This window comes from Equus asinus, chromosome 2 (genome assembly GCF_041296235.1).
Source record: "Equus asinus isolate D_3611 breed Donkey chromosome 2, EquAss-T2T_v2, whole genome shotgun sequence".
In the NCBI taxonomy this organism is placed as follows: Eukaryota; Metazoa; Chordata; class Mammalia; order Perissodactyla; family Equidae; genus Equus; species Equus asinus.
This window is the reverse complement of record NC_091791.1, coordinates 10991750-11013502: the sequence shown is the minus strand read 5'-3', so window position 1 is coordinate 11013502 and position 21753 is coordinate 10991750. Positions and strand designations below refer to the sequence as shown.

At 43.6% G+C, this 21753-nt stretch overlaps 1 protein-coding gene across 1 annotated transcript; it reads right to left on the bottom strand.

Moving 5' to 3' along the window:
- Positions 1-582: 582 nt before the first annotated feature.
- NSMCE4A (NSE4 homolog A, SMC5-SMC6 complex component) lies at positions 583-14095 on the bottom strand. Its single transcript, XM_044749605.2, has 11 exons — positions 13475-14095; positions 12686-12763; positions 9915-10045; positions 7592-7743; positions 5603-5702; positions 4574-4664; positions 3704-3798; positions 2644-2692; positions 1880-1974; positions 1704-1790; positions 583-755 (listed from the first exon to the last, which is right to left on the bottom strand). Exons 1-10 carry the CDS (start codon positions 13761-13763, stop codon positions 1716-1718), a joined length of 1155 nt encoding a protein of 384 aa, XP_044605540.1. The 5' UTR covers positions 13764-14095; the 3' UTR covers positions 583-755; positions 1704-1715.
- Positions 14096-21753: the final 7658 nt, after the last annotated feature.

Genomic DNA, 21753 nt, shown 5'->3' with positions numbered 1-21753 from the left:
AGACCTGAGGATGCAGGAAGAGCTAGAATCCAGAGCCTTCCACACAAGAGACATCTCCACCTCTTGATCCCAGAGAGGAGAAGTGAGAAAAGATGGATGTAGAAAGTTGCGGAATGGGAAAAGGAAGCAACTAAGGACTCAGAAAACATCAAGGACAGACCTGAAGGCTCAGCAAAGACGAGAAGTATGGGTGTAGCATTGCTCCACTCCGTTATATGGTTTCCTCTGTGGCGATGAGCAGCTGTGTGTGCAAAGAGAGGACTGCTGGTGAAATGGATCCAGGGGGCGCTGCTAGGAAAGTAGTCCAGCCTGGCTCGGCAGAGGACTCAATACTTTCCGGTGTGTAAATCACAGGCTGAGTCATAGGAAATTGCTGATATTTGATGTTTTACTTAGAAAAACAACAATTTCATGTGGTTCAACGTAACCATAATTTGTTGACTTGACTACTTTACAACTAAAGAGATGTCAAAAGAACGATAATCTATAAACCATTAACAACCTAACTAAAAAACTTCCAATGGGACACGACTAGGGAAAGGAGAAACCCTCCCATGATCAGAAAATAAAGAGTAACTACAATTATTTGTGAATATGGCAGTGAATTTCCTTTAATCAAAGACAACCAGGACAAATTGATTAACTATCAAAAGCTACATTTTACTAAAAACAATCTGTCTTTAAAAATGTTTAATCATACAATATATACAATACATGCTGCTTTCCTTTTTGGATCTCACTATCCATTTTGAGTCCTAAAAAGGGAAAAAAAAATAGCTGGTTAACAGTTGATAAATGATAAATCAAAAGTTCATTTAATATACATAAATGAAATCTAACTAGTCCTTCCTTAGGGAGTAGGGCCCAGGTTAACCCACATTACGTATCTTATGTCTGTTCTCTTTCCCTCAATTATCTTGGGACAAAAGAAGCTCAATTAAGTGAGGCACGTTAAGCGTTTACATTAAGTACTAAAAAGCTAATTTTAATATCAAAATCATAGAAAATTTAAGCTAGGAAAAAGAAAAAAACCCTTAGCAATAATCTAATTCAAAAGCCCCCCATTTTATAGGTAGATTTATAGATAAAGAAAATGAAGCTAAGTGAAATTAGGTGCCTTGCCCAATGTTTTAAAGTCAGGGGCAGAGCCAACAGAATCCAGGGCTCCTGATTCCCATCCATAGCTGTGTGTAGTAGAGAATGTCAGACCATTACTAAGATTTTCTTTTAGCAATGTTCTCCTTCACAAAAATGAAGCATTATTTCATAGCATAACTCAAGTTTCGGAATTGCCCATTTAGTAACATCATTCCAAGGTAATTCTGTCCTAATCCTCCTTTTCCACTTTGTACCTATAAAATAAGCAAATCTAATAGGACAGAGAACAAAATTGATGGGAGGATTCAATATTCCACTTATCTAATTTATCACTTTGTTGGGTGGGGGGAGCCAAACCAAGAACAAACTCCTGCTCTGCCTCTATCAACGGCAAATCTTAATAACTCCAAGGTAATTAATCCAAAGAAGGAAATTTGCAACAACTAGGTCCTGCTCTGCCTTTATCACCAGTACACACAGTTCTAAGAATGGGGCACTAGAGGGAGGCAAAATCCAAATTTCACCAGAATGTGAAAAAGTAGGATGGTTTGGAATGCCAAGTCAAGTTTAATAAAAATGTGCAGCTGTCCCATAGGAAATGTTACCTTCAGCTAGCGTCAAGCACTTAGCCTCTGCTGGCTCTGGCCTGAAGCAATCACAGGCTCCGAGATCTCAAAGGTCTTCACAATCTCCTGGAAGACAACAAAGAAGATGTGGTCACTGGGTTACAGCAAATGACGTCAGGGACAGAACTAGCCCGGAGCAACAAGCAGAGCTTTACCTCCCAGTCTCGATAACTCAAAGCTATAATTCCTTGATTCCTAATTTGGGTGTTTTGGTCAATGCCCTCACTTTCTTCGTTAATATTAACAGGCTCTGTTTAAAAGACAAATTTTCAAAGGTTATCAAATCGGAAGAGGTAATCTGAACAGAAACTGATAATAGGAATGAAACCTGTATCGAAACGATACTTATCATATGACATACTTATCAGGATTTCATGCATCACTGAGTTGTTGTAGGAGAGTAACACATTCTAATCATTTGAAAACCTCTGCACTAGCTATGCCTTAGTGAGTCCAATATGAAATTAAGGATTTTTAAAGTAACAAGAATGGCAATGCAATACTTCATTCTCTGCAGGAGACCTTAGAAGGAAAAGAGTGATGGAGAGTGTGAAACTATTAACTAAGAATTAAAGATTCTCTCAGGGAGAGGAGACAGAGCTGTCTTCAGGAAAAACAGAAAGAAGGAAACTACAAAAATAACTGCAATTACAAACTTTCTATATTAACATTTGAGGGAAATTATATTATTTCTTATTAATCTTTACAGCAGTAGATGTTGAGTCAATGACATAGATGAATCCATTGGTTTTAAACTATGACCACATTTTCAGTATTTTCAGCTGAGCAAGGCACAGCATTGTAAAAGTTTGTTACCTAAAATGAAAGGTTATTTACATTTAGTAAAAAACATTTCAGAAACTCTAAAAACAAATATATTTTCTCTAAAAGTAATTTTTCTGAACATAGTATCATTTACCTATGATTGGCAGTCGGTCTTGGTCAAGTCTTATTCTTGCAAAACCATCCTAAAACACAGACATGATTTTAGGAGAAGACTAAAATTTAGATTCAAAACCTATTGCCATGGGATGAAACATATTACTTAATTAGAAAATTCTATATTTCAGACAATCAGGATGTATCATAACAATAATGAGGAGATTACAAGGACAAGACTTCTCTAACATCTTTACTTTCTTTATCTATCAGGTTTCTAAATCAGCTTTTCACCCAGACATAGCCTCCATCCTGAGATCTCTAAATGTTTTGCCTCTTTAACTGATTCAGACATATTTCTGAATACTCCACATTTTATTATGCATAATTATATCATTTACTGTTGGCAAAATATGCCTTTTTATCATTTCTAGGAAAATACTTCGGTCAATATAAGATTTTTGCCTAAGTGTAAAATCAAATTCATCTTACGTGTGCAGGAATGCAACCTGATATATGACTAAAGACAGAGCAAATTTCCATAGTACATTTTTTCTGAAACTTCTATTAAGAAATCATTTCAAACTTCAAGAGTTACAAGACTACTGTAAAGACCTGTTATACATCCTTCACCCAACTTCACCAATTGTTCGAGTTTGCCACATTACTTTACCACTCTCTCTATAAATAAATTATACTATTAATTTGTATGAGGGTAACCACAGGCAACCTGTCCCTGTCCCCTGATACCTCAGTGTCTGTTTCTTGAGAACAGGGATATTCTCTTACATAACATGACAACTATTAAATCCAGGAAATTTAACATTTTACCAGAAAGTTAGCTAATCTATAGTTCCATATTCAAATTTTGCCAATTCTTTCACTAAATAATTTCTAAAACATAAAAGCAAGCACACAATTTTTTCGCTTGTTTCTTGTTTTAGCTCATTTCTTCTGCCTACACGTCAATTAATGTTTTGCCACAATGGGTCTAAAATATATACTGGTTAGGACAAACACCTTTGCCAGCTCCCATCTATAGATTTATTATTTATCCTTTTAAACGCATATAAAAACAAAGAAATAATCTTAAATCTTACCCTTATAATGAAGGAAACATGAAAGATGTTCTCCACTGTGCGGGGGAAAGAATGTGGATCAATCACAAAGTCAAAGAAGGACATAGGAGTATCCGCTATGGACGAAAGAGGAAGAAATTCTTCAAAACGGGAAAAGCAATTTTTGCTTATCAATAAGACCAATACTCTCTAGTGTTAGCCAGAGAAAGGTAATGGGACTTATCCTGTTGTGGGAATGTAAGCCAATACAACCCTTGTGGAGGGCAATTTGGCATGTCTATTAAAAATACGTGTGCCCACTGACCTGCAACCCTCTTCTAAAAGCTGTCCTCCAGAAGTATCGATACAAGTGCACAAAGCTGTGTATGAGATTTTTCACTTCAGCCGTTTATACGAGAGTAAAATGCTACAAAGAACTTCCTCATCGACTAATAGAGGATTTGTTAAATGTGTATTATGATTAGCTTTCCAAAAAAGCATTTAAAAAAACAAGGAATCCCAAGTACTTATATATTTATGCGACTGACATAAACATAAGATAATCTGCAAATATACACGTTTTACAAGTGGCTACCTCTGGGGAGTGAGGCGAGGTGGAATAGGTACTTGACTTTTTACTTTTCTCACTTCTATGGCTTGTTTTATTTTGTAACAGAGAAAGTACCCCATCTTTTAAAACTAACAATGCAAAGTTACTTCACCAATGTTCTCACATGGGATTTCTAACGGGGAGAAGCCTCACTAAATACATATGCCAAGAAAGAACCAAAATAATTCAAACACCAAATATACCTGAAAATGCCTTTGAAATAGAAATAATTTATCATTGAAAGTGACACGTCTAACTGATAAATACAAACTTCTCCATTTTGAACTTGGTATCATACTTACGATCTTCTCGAAAATATGTTTGCAACAATCCCAAGATTCTTTCTACTTCTTTTTCTGTTGCTTCTTGATGAGATTCTTCCATTCTTTTTAGCTGAAAATATAAAGTAGTCATCAAGCAGACTGACCTACTTGCTTGCCTGTTAACCTTTTCTGCTCTCTTACACACCCAAACTCCTCTAAAAGTCTTTTATTGGGGATTGCTAGCAGTTTTTATCCTCATCTTAAAATTTATAGTTAGGGGCCGGCCGGTGGCACAGCGGTTAAGTGCGCACGTTCCGCTTCAGCGGCCCGGGGTTTGCCAGTTCGGATCCCGGGTGCGGACATGGCACCACTTGGCAAAAGCCATGCTGTGGTAGGCGTCCCACATAGAAAGTAGAGGAAGATGGGCACGGATGTTAGCTCAGGGCCAGTCTTCCTCAGCAAAAAGAGGAGGATCGGCAGATGTTAGCTCAAGGCTAATCTTCCCCAAAAAGAAAACAATTTATAGTTAAAAAAAATTCTAGTTTCAGTAAGATTTTTACGTTAAATTTTTAACAGAAGAGCAACATTACCAAACCAATCATTTTCAGGTTAAACATAAAATAGCAAAATACAGAAAGGGAAGTTTAGAACAGTAGTTCTCAACTGGGAATGATTTTGCCCCCCAGGGACATCTGCCAATATTTGGTTTTCACAACTTGGGGAGGGGGGATGCCACTGGCATCTAGTGAGAAGAGGCCAAGCCAGCTGCTAAACATCCTACAGTGCACCAGACAGCCTATCACAACCAAGTTATCCAGCCCCAAACGCTGACAGTGCTGGCACTGAGAAGCCCTGGTTTAGGAGAACTGATCCAAACTACAGAAATGAGTTAAAACCAAGACAAGTGGGCAATCCAATAAAATGTTTAAAGGCTTAAATGAAATGATGAAGTGGCCGATCCTGACTCCAGACCCTACAGCTTAGAAAAGATGGCCAAATTGCATGTACGCTACATTAATGGCTATTTTAACTGGAGGTGTTTTACAAAGCAACATTAAAAAAACAAACCTGGGCAGGCATTTCCCGACGTTGTTCTATCATAGGAACTTTTCTTGGGCGATCGGTTCGTGGCTTTGGCACAGGGAACTCTCCTTGTATTGAACCCAACCTAATGAAAAATATGTTTTCATGTCTTTGTTTATTTTTTAAACAAATTTCACTATCTGAAAGCAGTTACCATAGTATGGGCAAATTCAGACCAAGCCTCAGTTATGGTGTGAGCTGACATCAGACCAAGACTCTTGTCAGGTTTGTGACATCGCTTCTGCTCCCTTTGTGTTTCTAAAAGAACTCCTAGGAGCTTTACTCAGCCACAAATACCTCCTCAAACACCTTCATATTTTGCTTTGAACAGTAAGCGAGTGAATATGCCTGTGGTCTCCCCAGCTAGCCTACTATCTATTTTGCAAAGCCAACTTCAGAGATCAGAGTAAGGATGAGCATGTGGGGAAGGGGAACAAACAGCTCCACTGGAGTTAACAGCCTTCTGACCGGAGGAGCCAGGGCAGAGGCTCACAGAACACACCTGTCTTAGGATTACAGGTCAAGCAGCGGCCATGGGATTCCTTTCCCTTTTGGACCTCCTGTACCCCACCCCTCATAAGAAGCCCTAATGTAGACTAAAGCTACAGTAATATACGCATCATGTAAAGATCAAGGCCCCCCAAAATATGGACCCATGTGGAGATCAAAGTCTACAGTGCAGAGGGACAGATATATTTTCATGCAGACAGATCCATTTCAGCGTAACATGGTAGATCCTACAGTGCTGCACCAAGAGTATTACTCAAGTGCTGTGAGAGACTCGGCCGGAGATAGCTACCTGGCTACAGGAGTGATCTAGTTGGGAAATCTGATCCGACACTGATACCTGTCTGGGGAAGTTACTGGGGGCTTCCAAGTCGGAACCTATGTACAAGTACCCCTTACCAGACGGAAAAAGGTAGGGGAAAGGACATTGTAGGCCAAGGGAACAGCAAGTGCAAGTGCACAAAGTTGTGAGTAATTCACTGTGGCTGGAAGTGGAGCTGGATGATGAGACAAAGTTTAGTAAGTCACACCACAAAAGGCTATCTTTAGATCCTAGGGTTTATGATAGAGCCTAGAACAGCAAAAAAACAAAGATTTGGACTTTATCCTATAATAAAGAAGTCTGATCTCTATGCTGTATTATATTTAGTGGTTCTGGGCATCTGAGTTACCCAAAGCCTTGTTAAAAATAGACGGCTGGCCCCACGCCACAGACCTACTATATCTGCATTTCCCAAGCCCTCTAACCGAGATGTCACCAATCTCAGGAGGTTTAGAAGGGCGAATCAGAAGAGGAGGAAGTAACCTGGGGGGTCACCCTAGAGAAAGAGTCTTCTGGGGAATATGACCAATGTGTTTGAGGCTGTCTTACAAAAGAACCACTAAGAGCTGTTCTTAGTTTCTCCATAGGACTGAGCTTGGAAATTAAGACAGAAGCCAGTTTCATTTGAGTATAAAGGAAAACTTTTCAAAATTAGAGTTGTATCCAAAAAATGAACTGGCAGTTTATGTGACTATATTTGAAGTCAAGTAGTCTTCAAATATAGGTCAATGATCATCCATCCAACAGGGAATTATAATAAATGGCACTTTACATCTATTGGTAGAATCTTACAATACCATCCATAGGAGGTATCATCCTCCTACATGATAAGGATTTTAAAGATGACAAAACAAAGCCCAACTTTATGCCACAGACCCAAGTCTCACATTCTAGAAAGCAAAGGAGCCAGCAGAGGGCCTTGGTAGGGAGGTTCTTGCCCATGGCCTTTCCTGCTTAAATTAAGCAGGATGAGGTTCCATCTACATCAAGATTTCATGAACTTTTGAATTAAAAGTTTAGAAAGTCTCCAAACAATGGCATCATGATTGTCACCTTGACAACACCAAATAATTTTTGTCCCTATAATAAAGAACAATTTAAGGTTTACAAATGACTGGTCTGTCAGATTTTTAAAATAATCTTACAGAAAGTGGAATGTATGGGTTTTATTAAAGGTGTTTTCTGCTGTTTTGCCTGATATTTTCCAGGAGTCATAGACTATGAATTCAAAATCAGAACTATCTTCATCACGGATGAGTTCTTCAGCTTCTAGCGGATTTACACCCATATGTGTCAGCTACAAAAATGAAGGGAAACAAAAAACCCCAGTTAAGCCACAAGCAATCATTCACCACATCCAATAATTTGTATCACTAAACTTTAACAGACCGGAGACAAAGCCAGTTTTCAGTGTCCTAACATGTTGGCTAAATTTCTTATTATAAAGATAATTTTATATATAAATTCCTATTTTCAAAGGTAACTTCTTCTGGCAGAAAATATTCCTCAATGCACTTAGAACCTTTTGGTGAAAAACTGAGATGACCTAGACCACTGGTTCTCATCCAGCCCAATTCTGCTCCCCAGGGTCTTCTGGAAACATCTGGGGACATTTTGGTTGTCACAACTGGCTAGGAGGGTGCTCCTGGCCTCTAGTGGGTAGAGGCCAGGATGCTGCTCGACATCCTACAACACACAGTACAGGCCCCCACAGCAAAGACTCACCCAGCCCAAAATGTCCATAGTGCCGAGGCTGGGAAACCCTGCTCTAGCCCGTCGGCAGGCTGAGGGGTTTAGGTATGCCAAAAGAACCAAGCCCACTGGGGATTTCTGGATCACAAGTAGTTCATTTTTAAAGTATTAGGAAAACTGTACTAGCATAAAAATATAAAATCACATCCCAAATCAAAAATTCCAGACAGAATGGGGAAGTTTAGCTAGCTTTCAGGTTTCCATTTTCAGCCAACTTCCCAGAGACCGCTGGTCAGCTTGTGTCTCAGTATATCCAGGGAGCAGTGGCCTGGCATCAGTGAGACAATCGTTCATCTTAAAATTGCCTTCCTGGGAAGAGGTGGCAGAAGTCTAATAATTCTCTTAAACTGTCTCACAGAAAATGTATTCTATTAAATTTACTTTTATGAAGGTACACTTTTATTACATTATAAAACTATACAATACCTACAAGTTAGCAAATTAAAATGGGAGTATCACATATAAACAATAATCAAAAAGCCCTCAGAGAACTTAACCCTATGAAAGGTAATCAAACTTTGAAGAAAAGAGAGGCTACAAGATCCCAATCAGAGGTGCGGTCAGCCCCGCTCCGTTCCCCGGCCGCCCCATCCTACGACATGCTTATTTCAGTTTTTGTCTGGTCAAAACTGTCAATCTTTTCTCCATAGTCTCTATATTTAGTGTTACATCTGGAAAGGGCTTCCCACCCAGAGACTAGACAGCTTTTAATTTAGGGTTTTACACTGAATGCTTTAAGACTTCTGGAATGTATTTTGATATGCTATTTAAAGTACAGAACTTACCCTGATAAATAAAAGTAATTTTAAAAAAGATAACCCAATATACAGTCACTTTATTTATTGAGCTGTACATTAGTGTGCCTTTTTCTAAATGCATTATACTTCACAATAAAAAAGTTTTAAAAAGATAGAAAATTTTAAGGTGTTAAATTTAAATTAAAAAATTTTTAAGGTTTTAAAAACAACAAAAATCTCATCAGCCTCATACCTTTACAAAATAATGAATTTATCTGGTCAGACCTCATGGTACTAAATCATTTTAGTAACCATTTAACAAACATCCAGTCAGAAATTCAATGTCCTAGCAGAAATGCTAGAAGAGAGGTTGGCTCAGTGTAGAACCAAGAAAAAAAAATGCCAACAGAGTAAGATACGAGGTCAGTGTCATGGTACTTTTTTGGTAAATCCATCAAGGAAAAGTTTTAAAAATTTCCGGTAACAACCAAACTTATGAAGAGGCAAATAAAACAACAACAACAAAAAACCCAAAAAAGTAAAACCCCAATCATATCTGTATATTTCTGAAATATTCTCAAAGGCAGACCAAAACATGCTCCCCCCACCAGGCCCAACTCATCTTCAGCTGAGCTCTGCCACCTGCAGTGTGGGCTTTTGCCCAGCCAGGACAAAGGTCCCGGGTCACAGCACACTTATCAACTGACAGTTCAGGAAAACCTGGCCATTTGTAAATAAACATAGCACCCAGAGTCTCAGAACACTGAGATTTTCAAAGTGCTCTGAGCTCCCCCCCTATTTTCCCCACACAGCTCTACTGTCTGTTTAATTTGGTAAAATCCCTTTGGAGGAATCTGAGACCAACAAAAAAGGAAAAGCGAATCAAAAACCCATTGACATTCGGATATAAGCAAAGTAGATAATTATACGATACGTGACAGATGAAACATTTTTTAAGATTCTGTAGCTTTGAACTTACTAGAGTTTCAACATATCTTAACATATCAAACGAGTTCAGATCAGAACGCAGCTGCTTTGCTTTCTCTTTGCCCAAATCTGACGCCAAAACGAGAAAATGGGCATCTAGGACTGCTTCTCTTGCTCGGGACACTATTCAAAAAAGCAGGAAAATCCAGGCATTACAAAACACACATTATCCACAGATATTTTCCCTAAATTTCCAAAAACAATTGCAAACATTCCCGTCTCCCTCTAAAAACTGGCTCCCTGCCCAACTTACCAAAACCTGGACTCGAGGCTGACCAGTCTTCCTCCAAGCCAGCTCCCTCTCCAGCTTTCCTACCCTGTGAACCAAACCACAATCTCTTCTAACCCCAGTTTAACAAAACCTCTATCACCTCGAACACTGGCTTTGCCCTTGACTCCTGTCACCCATCCTAGTCACTATTATCACCTGGGCTGACGGTAAGTCAAACTGAATGCCACGCGGTGTAAGGCACTGTGCCTGGCCTGGTGGTTTGTTGACCAGCAATAGGTCAGCTGTCAAGGAGCCTCAAGTGAAATGCTGGTCATGCGCTAGGCAGGCAGCAGGAGGTCCACACCTCCACATGGCAGCACAAACCACGAAATCAGCAGTCTCCAGGCAGCAGGAAAGTGACCTCCGAGGATGGATGATCCAAACAGGTTTGAGGAGCCGGCCCCATGGCCGAGTGGGTAAGTTCGTGGGCTCCGCTTCAGTGGCTCAGGGTTTCACCAGTTTGGATCCTGGGCACGGACATGACACCGCTCATCAGGCCATGCTGAGGTGGCGTCCCACGTGCCACAACTAGAAGGACCCACAACTGAAAAGTATGCAACTACGTACTAGGGGGATTTGGGGAGAAAAAGGCGGAAAAAAAAAAGACTGGCAACAGTTGTTAGCTCAGGTGCCAATCTTTAAAAAAAAACAGGTTTGACAGAGGACATGGGATTTAAGAGAAGCTATAAAGAGAACAAGATTTAAATAAGAGACAAGAAGAGAATGGGGCAGAAAAACCGAGGATGAAGTTTGGGAAGATGAGGGAAGGGCCCACTGGAGGAAACAGCAGGGCTAAGGGGACGGGGCTCAATCAGACCCAGTAGGGAACAGAGAGTGTGAAAGAGTGCTCTGGGAACACCTGCAAAGGTGAAAAGGAAGCCAAGAAGAGACCAACACGGCAAAGTTCAAGTACAGAAACGCCAACGCTGGCTTGCTCCTTGAAGCCATTTTATTTGAATCATCAATTTCCTGAACACTCTTCAGGCTGGTGAACTTGTTGACTCCAGGTTTTGTTTTTAGACACTATTTTTTTCCTCAATTTCATTTTGGAGGAGTAACTGCGGAAGTGACACTGCGTGAGCGAATGGAGCAGAGGCAGATGCTGACGACTCCCTCCCGGGGTGTCCTCGGTCTCCGTCACTTATTAGCCTCACAGCACGAACTGTGAGAAAGTGCAAACCTGTCACGGATGGCTTTAAGGCCTCTAACGAGTTAAAACTGAGACCATCAAATCCATGAATGCCAAGGACCTAGAATCCTGTGTCTGCTGACCACCTCTTACAGCCCAGCTGAGTGAATAATTCTGCCTTCAAGAGGTGACCCAGTCAGCCCAGGGGAAAAAGCTGAGGGGGAAACGATCTGTACATCCAGAAGGAATAAGATGCACAGTAAGACATCATGGGAGTGAATGAGTCAAGAGTAACCTTGGGGAGACTGGCTGGGGACGCAGGCGTGGGAGAGAAGAAAAAGCAGAAGCGGGGAGAGGAAGACTGGAACCCGGTGAAAGGAAGGGCTCCGTTCAGGAAGCGTTTGATGGGACTTATCGAATGTGGCAGACCACGTCGGGGAATGATCAGGAAGCTGCGGCCAGAGCAAGACAGACCCAAACCTGACAGCAGACAGACAGAAAAATGCTAAAAGGGGACAACATTTAAACCAGTAGCCACACTAGGGAATGACTAGAAATAAATATTCTGGTCCTGGAAGAACGCGAGGAATTGCAGTCCGGCAGTGCAAGTCCTGTTGATTCCGTACTGCCGCATTTGTCTGCATTCCCGGCTTCTGTTCCCACACAACTGTTAGGGAGGGGCCCAGAGGGGAAAGTGGTCTGGAGACTTGTCCTACGGCTCTGTGACCCAGTGCCCACATCAGGTGGTACCCCTGACTTATCCTCCGTCATGGAACAGACTGCCACCAGCAACACGGCTGCTGCTTTTAATTCAAACCAAGATGATTCTTTAAAGCCTCCCCACCAAGGTCTAGAGCTCAGGGCTCTGAGATTTCTCTCTCTCTCACACACACACACAGGTCCACCTGTAGACATGGCCGCCCCCACTGGGTTACAGGTGGACCAACAGCAAGGAGCTGGGGCGTGGGGGCAGGGGTGACTGGGAGGAGGACAGGCAAAGAAACAGGATGTCAGAGAGCAGCTCAGTTCTTCAACTCATCCATTCAACACGTATATCCTGGGGATACAGCAGTAAATACAAAAAATAACACCTGACAATTCCCTAACCTGAAGAAGCAACAGAAACACCCGGGGGGCTTGTGAAAACAGAGTGCAAGCCCCACCCCCAGAATTTCCCGTAAAGCTCTCATCATATGCTTATATGCAGGATTATCGCTACAAAGAAAAAGCTTCCAAAACTAGTAAAGCACTCTTATAAACGTGGGAATTGTTTGATGCCAGTAACTTGGCTCTTACATAAAACTAATTAAAATTATTCTAAAACTTATAACAAAAAGCTTCCATGCATAAAATAAAGAATTACCTCCATTAAACAGAGTGTTGGCCTCTTCAAGAACCTCCGTTAATTTGTCGCTGGCATTCAGTATATCCTCTCGGTTTTCTATTTAAAAAATAGGAGCTTTGGGGAATGCGCGCATCATTCACGGACAAGTCGTTGACAAAGCGACCACCTGCAGGAAAGGCAAGCCCCGCCCCCTGCTCCCTGGGTCATTACTTCAAACACCTTTATCTTTTTAACTAAACCGCAAGGGAAGAGAAAGGTGACTGCACCCCTTAAGTAGCATGAACTTTAAAAGGCGACCAGACTCCCTGGAACCTTCACCCAAAGGGCTCCACTCCTAACAGAGGGGTCCTCAAACTCTGCAAGCCACAGAAGCCCCCCAACAACAGATGGGCGGGCCACCCTCACAGTTTCAGAGTGGGTAGGTCTGGGGTGCAGTCCGGGGATTTACATTTCTTAGTTATCGGGTGACGCTGCGGCTGCTGGGCCGGCGACCACAGGCTGGCACCCGCTGACAGCAAGGACAGGAGCCAGGGGTCTGCGTCCCGCCTCTCCCCTTTCCTGCCGTCCAGGCTCCGGTGAGTCGCCGACCGCGCCTGTCCTCCAGCCGTGCCGTCCTGCCCCTCGGGAACCTGCGCGCCCCGCCAAGGTCGCGCAGCTCGATCGACACGACGGAGGCGGGAGCACTCAGCGAGCCAACCGAGGCGGGGCCGGGCAGCGCGCGGCTGCCCTCGGGCGCCGCTGACCACCCGGCCGCGCGGGGCCTGCGCCCTGCCCCCGCCCCGCCGCCCGGCCCGCGCCCCGCCTTACGTTGGACCGAGTTGATGAGCGCCCGGTACTGATGGCGGATCTGGCGGCACAGGCCGTGGTCGGTCTCCGCCTCCAAGCTCGCGGGGTCCACCAGCTCGTCCCCGGAATCCGACGGCTCTGCGTCCTCCAAGCTCGGGGCCTCCCTGCGCTCGGGCGCGGCGCCGCGGCGGGACACGGGCGACAGCGGGGACCGCGAGCGAGAGCGGGAGCGCGTGCGATCCCGGTGCGGGTCGCGGCCCCGGCCCCGGCCCCCGCCCTCGGACCGACGGCCGTTGCTGTCCCCCGACATCGCGCCAATTCGCCGCGCAACTTCGGAACGGCGGAAGTTCGCGCCAGAAACTGAAAGCCCTGCTCGGCGCGAGCGCCTGCTCCCGGCGGAACGCGGCTCCGGGCCGCGCGAGCGCACAGCGACGCCTGTGGCGGGAGGCCGGCGGCGGGGCGGCGGAGCGGGCCGGCACGGGAGACCCCGCGGGGCCCTGACTGCTGGTAGACAGGAGTAAGATCCCCCTACTCACACTATACAGGGGTTAGAATCTTGGTTGTCTGGTCCCCCGGGGTCCTTCCCCTTCCCGGGGTCTCTGGTTCCCCAGCACACAATCACGGGCTGGCAACGTCATGGGCACGCAGTGCGTTTTTTGATAGAGGCTCGGGCGGTTGATTGAGCAGGACGAGCCCTGGACTTGGAGACGAGAGATGTGGTTCTGCCACTCACCATCTGCGGCCTTAGTTTCCCTGAGCCATCATTGGGGGATCAAATGGGGTTTATGCGCATCTGGCAATCCCACTCTTGGTGAGGACAGAGGACAAACAAAAATCAACAAGGTTCCTTGACTTTCTCCTAATGAACTCTCTGTTAACCATCTGTTCTATCTACACCGTGGCATTTTACCGGTTCTCAAACTAAAAAATGGTAAAATACCTTCGAAAGGATGCAAGAAAGATGAAATTATATCCAGTATAGTTTTTTTATTTTTAAGATTTTATTTTTTCCTTTTTCTCCCCAAAGCCCCCCAGTACATAGTTGTATATTCTTCGTTGTGGGTCCTTCTAGTTGTGGCATATGGGACGCTGCCTCAGCGTGGTTTGATGAGCAGTGCCATGTCCGCGCCCAGGATTCGAACCAACGAAACACTGGGCCGCCTGCAGCGGAGGGCGTGAACTTAACCACTCGACCACGGGGCCAGGCCCTATCCAGTATAGTTTTAAAGATAAATGTATGAATTTTATTCCATGTATTTTGGATGGTATTGCAAATGTTTTTTCTCAAAAGTTCTCTGGTGCTGAGGACACATTTTATTTTCTCAAAGGAACAATAGTATAAATTGAGTTTTCTACACAAGTCTACAAAAATACCATTTTGTGCCTCATGCATACCCAGCTTGAGGTAAGCACTATTCATTGCTGCCCAATGGCTGGTACATCACCCCGCCCCTACTTACCTGGATTTCAGGAAACATATACTCTGGTGACTGCTTTATTGGCTGAAGGGTGATTGGCCTATATGAGTCCTGGTAATCTTGTCCACCTTCCCCAAACACTGGGCTAGGGATACACATGTGATCCACTTCTGGTCAGTGAGATATGAGGGGGCTTCCCATGTGAATGAAACACAAAGCCACTAGAGAAGAAAGCCTTTGTCCCCACTCTGATTCCTTCTTTGAGACAACGTGGTGCCTGACATGGTGGCAGCCATCTACTGCTGATGAGGTGACAAGCATGAGGAAAGACCAGAATGCTGGGGACAGTGGAGAGGAAGGATGGACATGGCTGAATTGCTGAATCAACTACCTACCTCCAGACTCCTTGTTAAGTAAGCCAATTGTCACTGTTTAATAGTTGTGTAGTTGTCACTTGCAGCTCAGTGCATTGGAACTGAAACAAATACTTAGCATTCTTCTAGGTGAAAATGTGTTCCAAGCTCCAGACAACATTCAGTTCAACAAGCTTTTGATGTGTACTGATAAGCCATACACCTTACAAAACACAGCAGCTCACAAAAATGGCTCAGACACTTGCCTTCGCCTGCCAGGGTCTCACTAGAAGAGATGTGAAGCTAAGCCTAAAAGTCAGATGGACAGACATGAAAATCACCTTAAAATTCATATGGAAATACAAGGGATCCAGAATAGCCAAAACCATCTTGAAAAAGAGGGACAAAGTTGGCAGGACTCACACTTCTCAAATCCAAAACTTACTGCAAAGCTGTAGTAATCGAGACTGCTGACATAAGGATAGATATGTAGATCAGTGGAATAAAATTAAAAGTCCAGAAATAAACCCATTCATCTATGGTCAATTGATTTTCTACAAAGGTGCCAAGACAATTCAATGGGGAAAGAATAGTCTTTGCTACAAATGGTAGTGGGACAATTGGACATCCACATGCAAAAGAATGAAGTTGGACCCCTCCCTCACAGTGTGTACAAAACTAACGCAAAATGGGTCAGACTTAAATGTAAGAGCTAATACTATAAAACTCTTAGAAGAAAATCTAGGTATAAATCTTGTGGCTTTGGATTAGGTAATGGTTTCTTAGATATGACACCAAAAGCACAAGCAACCTAAGAAAAAATAGATAAATTGGAGCCCAGCTTTGTGATAATTTGTTATAGCAGCCGTGGGAAACTGGCACAGGTACTCAGGATGAGCAGCAGTGAGAAGACATTACTACTCCTGGTCCTTAAGGGTCGGAGGGAAGAAGCAGTGTTACCAGAGCCTGATGAGAGCTGAAGCCATGGAGAAGGTGCTGCCAGATAGGAGCTGTGGTCCTTGAGGGGCGCAGCCATGCCAGGAAAAGAGGAGGTGCTAACAAAAGAGGAAGTGGGGGTGAAATACCCTGGTCTCTGTCTCCCAACATCTCCTCCCCTGCTTTTACCTCCCACTGGCTGAGGCCAACAGGAAGCCAGAGGGGCGGAGAACCTGTGTGATACAGTCCATAGATCAATCTCTGAGCAGAACCTGGCCAAGAAAGGTAGAGATGGATTTGAGGTAGGGCAAGGACAAAAGGAGAATAACCGGCATGGTGGGTATGGGTGTATCATCATCTGTTCAGCCAAGTGATAAACAAATGGCAAGCAGTAAGTTATATTGGAATATATAGGGAAGCCATTTGGTGTACACTTAATTAGGCCTGACCTCGTTTTTTCTAAAAGGACCTGATGTGGCCATTGAGCATGCATTGTATGTCTACTTTACGCATTTGCTATGTCCCAAAGACAAGAACAAATGCCCCAAAGATAAAGGTGCAACTTGCCCCACATTGGCATTTCCTTAAGGATAAGCATCTCTCCCTAGGCTAGGAATTGATTGCTGTGCTCACGTGTGACCACCCAGCTAGAGACCACAGACCTGCTACCTGCTGTGTCCATCAAGACAGCAGACCTACTACCTGCCGTGTCCATCAATAGCTGTGCCGACAGAGCAATCTCGTGACTACTGTAAAAGGGACATTTCAGTCATATGTGATACATGCTCTTTAATGATATATAACCACTTTGGTTTTTTGTTTGTTTTTTGAGGAAGATTAGCACTGAGCTAACATCTGCTGCCAATCCTCCTCTGTTTGCTGAGGAAGACTGGCCCTGAGCTAACATCCATGCCCATCTTCCTCTACTTTATATGTGGAACTCCTACCACAGCATGGCTTTTGCCAAGTGGTGCCACGTCCGCACCCGGGATCCAGACCAGCGAACCCCAGGCTACCGAAGCGGAACATGCAAACTTAACTGCTGCGCCACCAGGCCGGCCCCTTATAACCACTTTGTACACCCCCACTTCCTTGGAGTGCTCCAGTCTTTTGTGGAAGGACTCTCACAGGCTGTATGGTTCTCAGGTCTGGCTCATAATAAACTCACCCCAATTTTCGTTTATAGATTAGTTATGGATTATTTGCTTAGACATTTCTTGGAGTAGTTGCGACAGGACTTCAGAGTAACTCACCGGAGACCACCTGGAATCTACACTGAACTGGCACTTGATACCACAGGGGCCCATTGCACCCCCCAGATCACTGCATTCTTCAGGTGACCTTGGTGAGTTCTGAAACCCAGGCTCCTTGAGTTGACGGTCCAAGAGTTTAAATGAACTGTTTAAGGTCTTAAGACTAGAGACTTTGAAGGGTACTGATTCATTTCCTAGGTGGAGAGAAACCTAGAGGGAATTCCTAGGCCAGGGGAGCTTAGAATGAACTGGCTTGGTTGTCCTTTTAATTTGGCTTTAAAATTGGAAAGAATTGTGTTTATAAAGTCTGAAAAACTGCTTGATAAAGAAATGAGAGACTGAACGTGTTCAGCTCCAAAAAAAAGGGACATTACTCCTCCCGGCCGAAAGGCGTTCTCAGGTGACTGGGAACCTTAGTGGGAGTGCTGGAGGGTTGACTCTTACGACATACAGCAGTCCCACAGGGAACTCCACCATGATTCATGTTAATTAATTAAAGGCTCGGTTGGGGAAGCTCATATTGATGAAGATCAAGGCTGCCCAGGGAGAGAAGCCAAGTTGTCCTCCCCTACATATGATCTATATCATCCTCCAGGAAGCATAGGACGTCCTGACCTGATCTGACCTGATTTTTGTCTAAAGTTATAGGACCACCCAATAACCAGATCCCACCTGCACTATCATTTTAATGACTTTTTTACATAATCTTTCCTTTGTCTTGTAAAGAGATAACTCACATACCTATGCCTTAAATTTAGCCCTACCCTAAACCCATGCCTGCAGCTCTTACTGCCCGTGGGTCCTGTCCCCATGCCTGCAGCTCTTCACTGCCCATGGGTCCTGTCCCCATGCTGTAGCTCTTCTCTACCCATGGGTCCTGTCCCCATGCTACTCCATGCAATTCTCTGAATAAAAGAGCACTACTGCCAGACGTTGAGAGTCCAAGAAATCTTTCTTTCAACTGCTCAGCTCGCCGAGCCTGCATCAGCATGAGAGTTGGTCACCCAAGCGCCGAGCCCCCGTGGCAGTTTTAGGCTGCTGGTGGGAGAAACCGAGGCATGCAAGAGAATGTTTACAACCTTCCTTTAGGGAGTAACACTCACAAGCAGCACACTTCTGACCCACAACACTGCCCTTAGAAGTTGTTCAGACTTTATTAAAAACAACAACGAACTAAAAGAAATTGGGAAACCACCTTCTAAAGCCAGCCAGCTCCCAAATGGACAATCCCCGACTGGGACTCCAGCTGGTTTCATGTATAATACACACAGAAACAATGTTTGCAAGAATTTTAACAAAATGGGAAAGATTAAGGATAACTTGTCTTAATTGGCCAAAGTGGGGAACATTTGACCTCTCGCAACTACTGTATTTGCACTCGCAATTTGGAAGAGTTGGCTATACGACTAAAACAAAAGAATGGGAAGCTTATGATTGGCATTTAGAGGCTTCAAAGAGTAATAATGATAAAATGACTTCTTTACAGGAGACTAACTAAATTGGCAGAGACTGTGTCTGAATTAAAGAGAGTAAGAAGTCAGAAGCCATCCTCCCCCCCCCCCCACCCTTATCTCTTCCATCTCCTCTGCCGCTTCCCTTTTGGCACCTCAGAGTTCATCTCCCTCTTCTCTCTCAGCACCCGTGTATCCTTTCCTTTCCAAACCTCCATACCTGGACCTCTCCAGTCTTCCTCCTACTCCTCCTCCACCTCTTCCTCCTCCTCTGCCCCTAGAGGAAACAAAGAGCAACTCTCAGGGAGCAGAAGCTGAGAGTCCTAAAGTTAGAGTGGCTACCTTTAAGGAGAAATCTGTTACTGGGAGAGGCGAGCCTGTTCTTGTGTATAGTCCCTGGCCTAGAAATGAACTTAAGAATTTGACAAAGGACTTCCTAGAGCCTGTGCAGGATCCTTTAGGGTTTGCTTGAGAATTTGATTTAATTGTTAGAACATATGCACCAGGATATTCAGATTTATATCAGCGGGTGCATTTGCTGCTGTCTGAGAGGAAAGGAATGGATAAAAGAGGCAAATTGGAGAGATCCCCTGGAGGATTTCCATAAGCAGGAGCCTCATGACCTTAAGGAGTGTACAGATATTGCTCGAGACTTATATAAAGCCATTCCTGTAGTTTTCTCCAGAAAAATATACTGGGCTAAAGTGCACCAATGTAAGCATAGATCCGAAGAATCTATCTTTGATTATTTTGAAAGTCTTGAGAAAACATTTAAACAGCATTCTGGGATGGCTCCCGAAAGTTTTTAGGATCACCAAAATGATTCAATTTTAAATTCAATTTTCTTAGACAGATTAGATGAGGAATTAGCAAAGTTAGTTAAGGGATATGAACTGGATTGGACCTTAATGCACACAGTGCTCTTGTCACTGTTGCGGATAAACTATCTAAACCCCGCAGCAAAAAGGGAAAGTCACTAAGGTTATGAGAATACAACTACAACAGCTTAGTGGCCCAGCAAAGGCCGCCCTTTTAAAATCCAACCAGAAACGAAATGACCACTTCTGTTACTATTGCAAAAAGCCTGGTCATGTCAAATGAGATTGCCGTAAACTCAAACGGGACTTAGGGTGTGACAACAACGAACAGGAATAGGGATGCCCCGAGGGTTACCAGAGGGCATTTCCCCTCCTCCTCACTAATACCTTAGGGGAAGTTGAGGTAACTCTTGCAGGGGAAACTTTAAAGGCCCTGATGGATACGGGGCCACCTTATCTGTCCTCACCCCCACCCTTATTCATTGCCCTCTCCCTCGGAGTAAACAGACAGTTCAAATGGTAGGGGTTTCAAGTTTTCCAATGCAAGTTTTTAAACCAGAACTGATAATTTTTCATTTAGGAACCATCAAAGAAAAACTTGTGTTTCTCCTGGTTAAATGTGCTCCAATTCATTTGATTGGATGAGATCTTCTAGAAGCATGCAATGCCCATATTGCCTTTTCATAAAAGGCTGAAATGTTTCTGAATTTAGAAAATCAAGATGCTGACCAACATGTCGTTAACTGACAGGTTGATGATTGCAAAATCAATGACTCAAATAGAAGAAGCGGCGGCTGATGACCTGTTATTACAAGCACCTAGAGAATTATGGTCATCATCCTCTTCAGATATTGGGAAAATTAAATTGGCCGCTCCTATTAAGGTGACTGTTTACAGCTCTAAGCGTCTATCTAATATTCAGCAATATCCACTTAAACCAGAGGCATTGAATGGGATAAGGCCAATCATTCAGGAATTTCTTGAAAAGAGACTTATAATTCCTTCTACCAGAACCTGTAATACACCTATCTTGCCAGTAAAAAAAGCCTAATGGAGAAGGCAGGAGATTTGTTCAAGATCTGAGAGCTATAGATAACATTGTGATTCCCCGACCCCCTGTGGTTCCAAATGCACACAGTTTGCTCTCAGCCATTGCAAGTAACAGCTGCTATTTCTCAGTCATTGATTTATGCAGTGCCTTCTTTAGCATTCCCATAGAAAAGAATAGCCCACATCTTTTTGCCTCCACGTAGGAGGATCGCCAGTACACCTGGACGGTTATGCCGCTGGGCTATACTGAAAGCCCCACTTACTTTTCCCAGATACTCAAGGCTGATTTAGCTAATGGTGAGTTCCCTAATGAGTCCACTTCAATTCAGTATGCGAATGATTTACTCTTAGTTCAAAAACTAAGTTGCATTCTCAGAAGGACACAATTTATCTGTTACAATAGTTAACATATAAGGGGCATGAAGTGTTCCAAGGACAAACTACAATTTTGCCTGCCTATTGTGAAGTATCTAGGGCACTTAATATCTAAGGATGGACTGTTGATTGATTCTGAAAGGAATCTTGGCTTTTTCTCTCCCTGAGACAAAGAAACAGTTAAGGGGATTCCTGGGACTAACCGGATATTGCAAGAACTAGGTACCTAACTTTTCGCTTATTGCCCAGCTTTTATCTACATGACTAAAGTCGGACCAGCCTGATTTAATTGAAGGGACCCCAGAAGGAGAGAAGGCAGTAACTACCTGAAAGTCTATTTTGGCTCGAGCACCAGCCTTAGGGCACCCTAATTACAGCCTGCCATTTTCCCTTTTCATACACGAAGATAAGGAAATGCCTTAGGTATCTTGACTTAAAAGCATGGAGATCAACATCGACCTATAGGGTATTAGAGTCGGCAGTTAGACTCCGTGGCAAAAGGGCTCCTGCCTTGTATGAGAGCCGTTTCAGCAGTAGCCCTCTTCCGCAAGACCACTGAAGAAACAGTGATGGGGTCTCCTTTAACTATCTACGTTCCTCACTCAGTCGAATCTCTCCTAAATTCTCATCACACTCAGCATTACTC

What these genes read in the sequence shown, in the direction of transcription:
- NSMCE4A (XM_044749605.2), bottom strand. Translation starts at nt 13,763, where the DNA reads ATGTCGGGGGACAGCAACGGCCGTCGGTCCGAGGGCGGGGGCCGGGGC. An exon ending in CAACACTCTGTTTAATGGAG is followed by an intron (nt 10,046 to 12,685) that starts GTAATTCTTTAT and finishes TTTTTTGAATAG; the next exon opens with TGTCCCGAGCAAGAGAAGCA. An exon ending in AGACCGACTGCCAATCATAG is followed by an intron (nt 1,975 to 2,643) that starts GTAAATGATACT and finishes TCTTTTAAACAG; the next exon opens with AGCCTGTTAATATTAACGAA.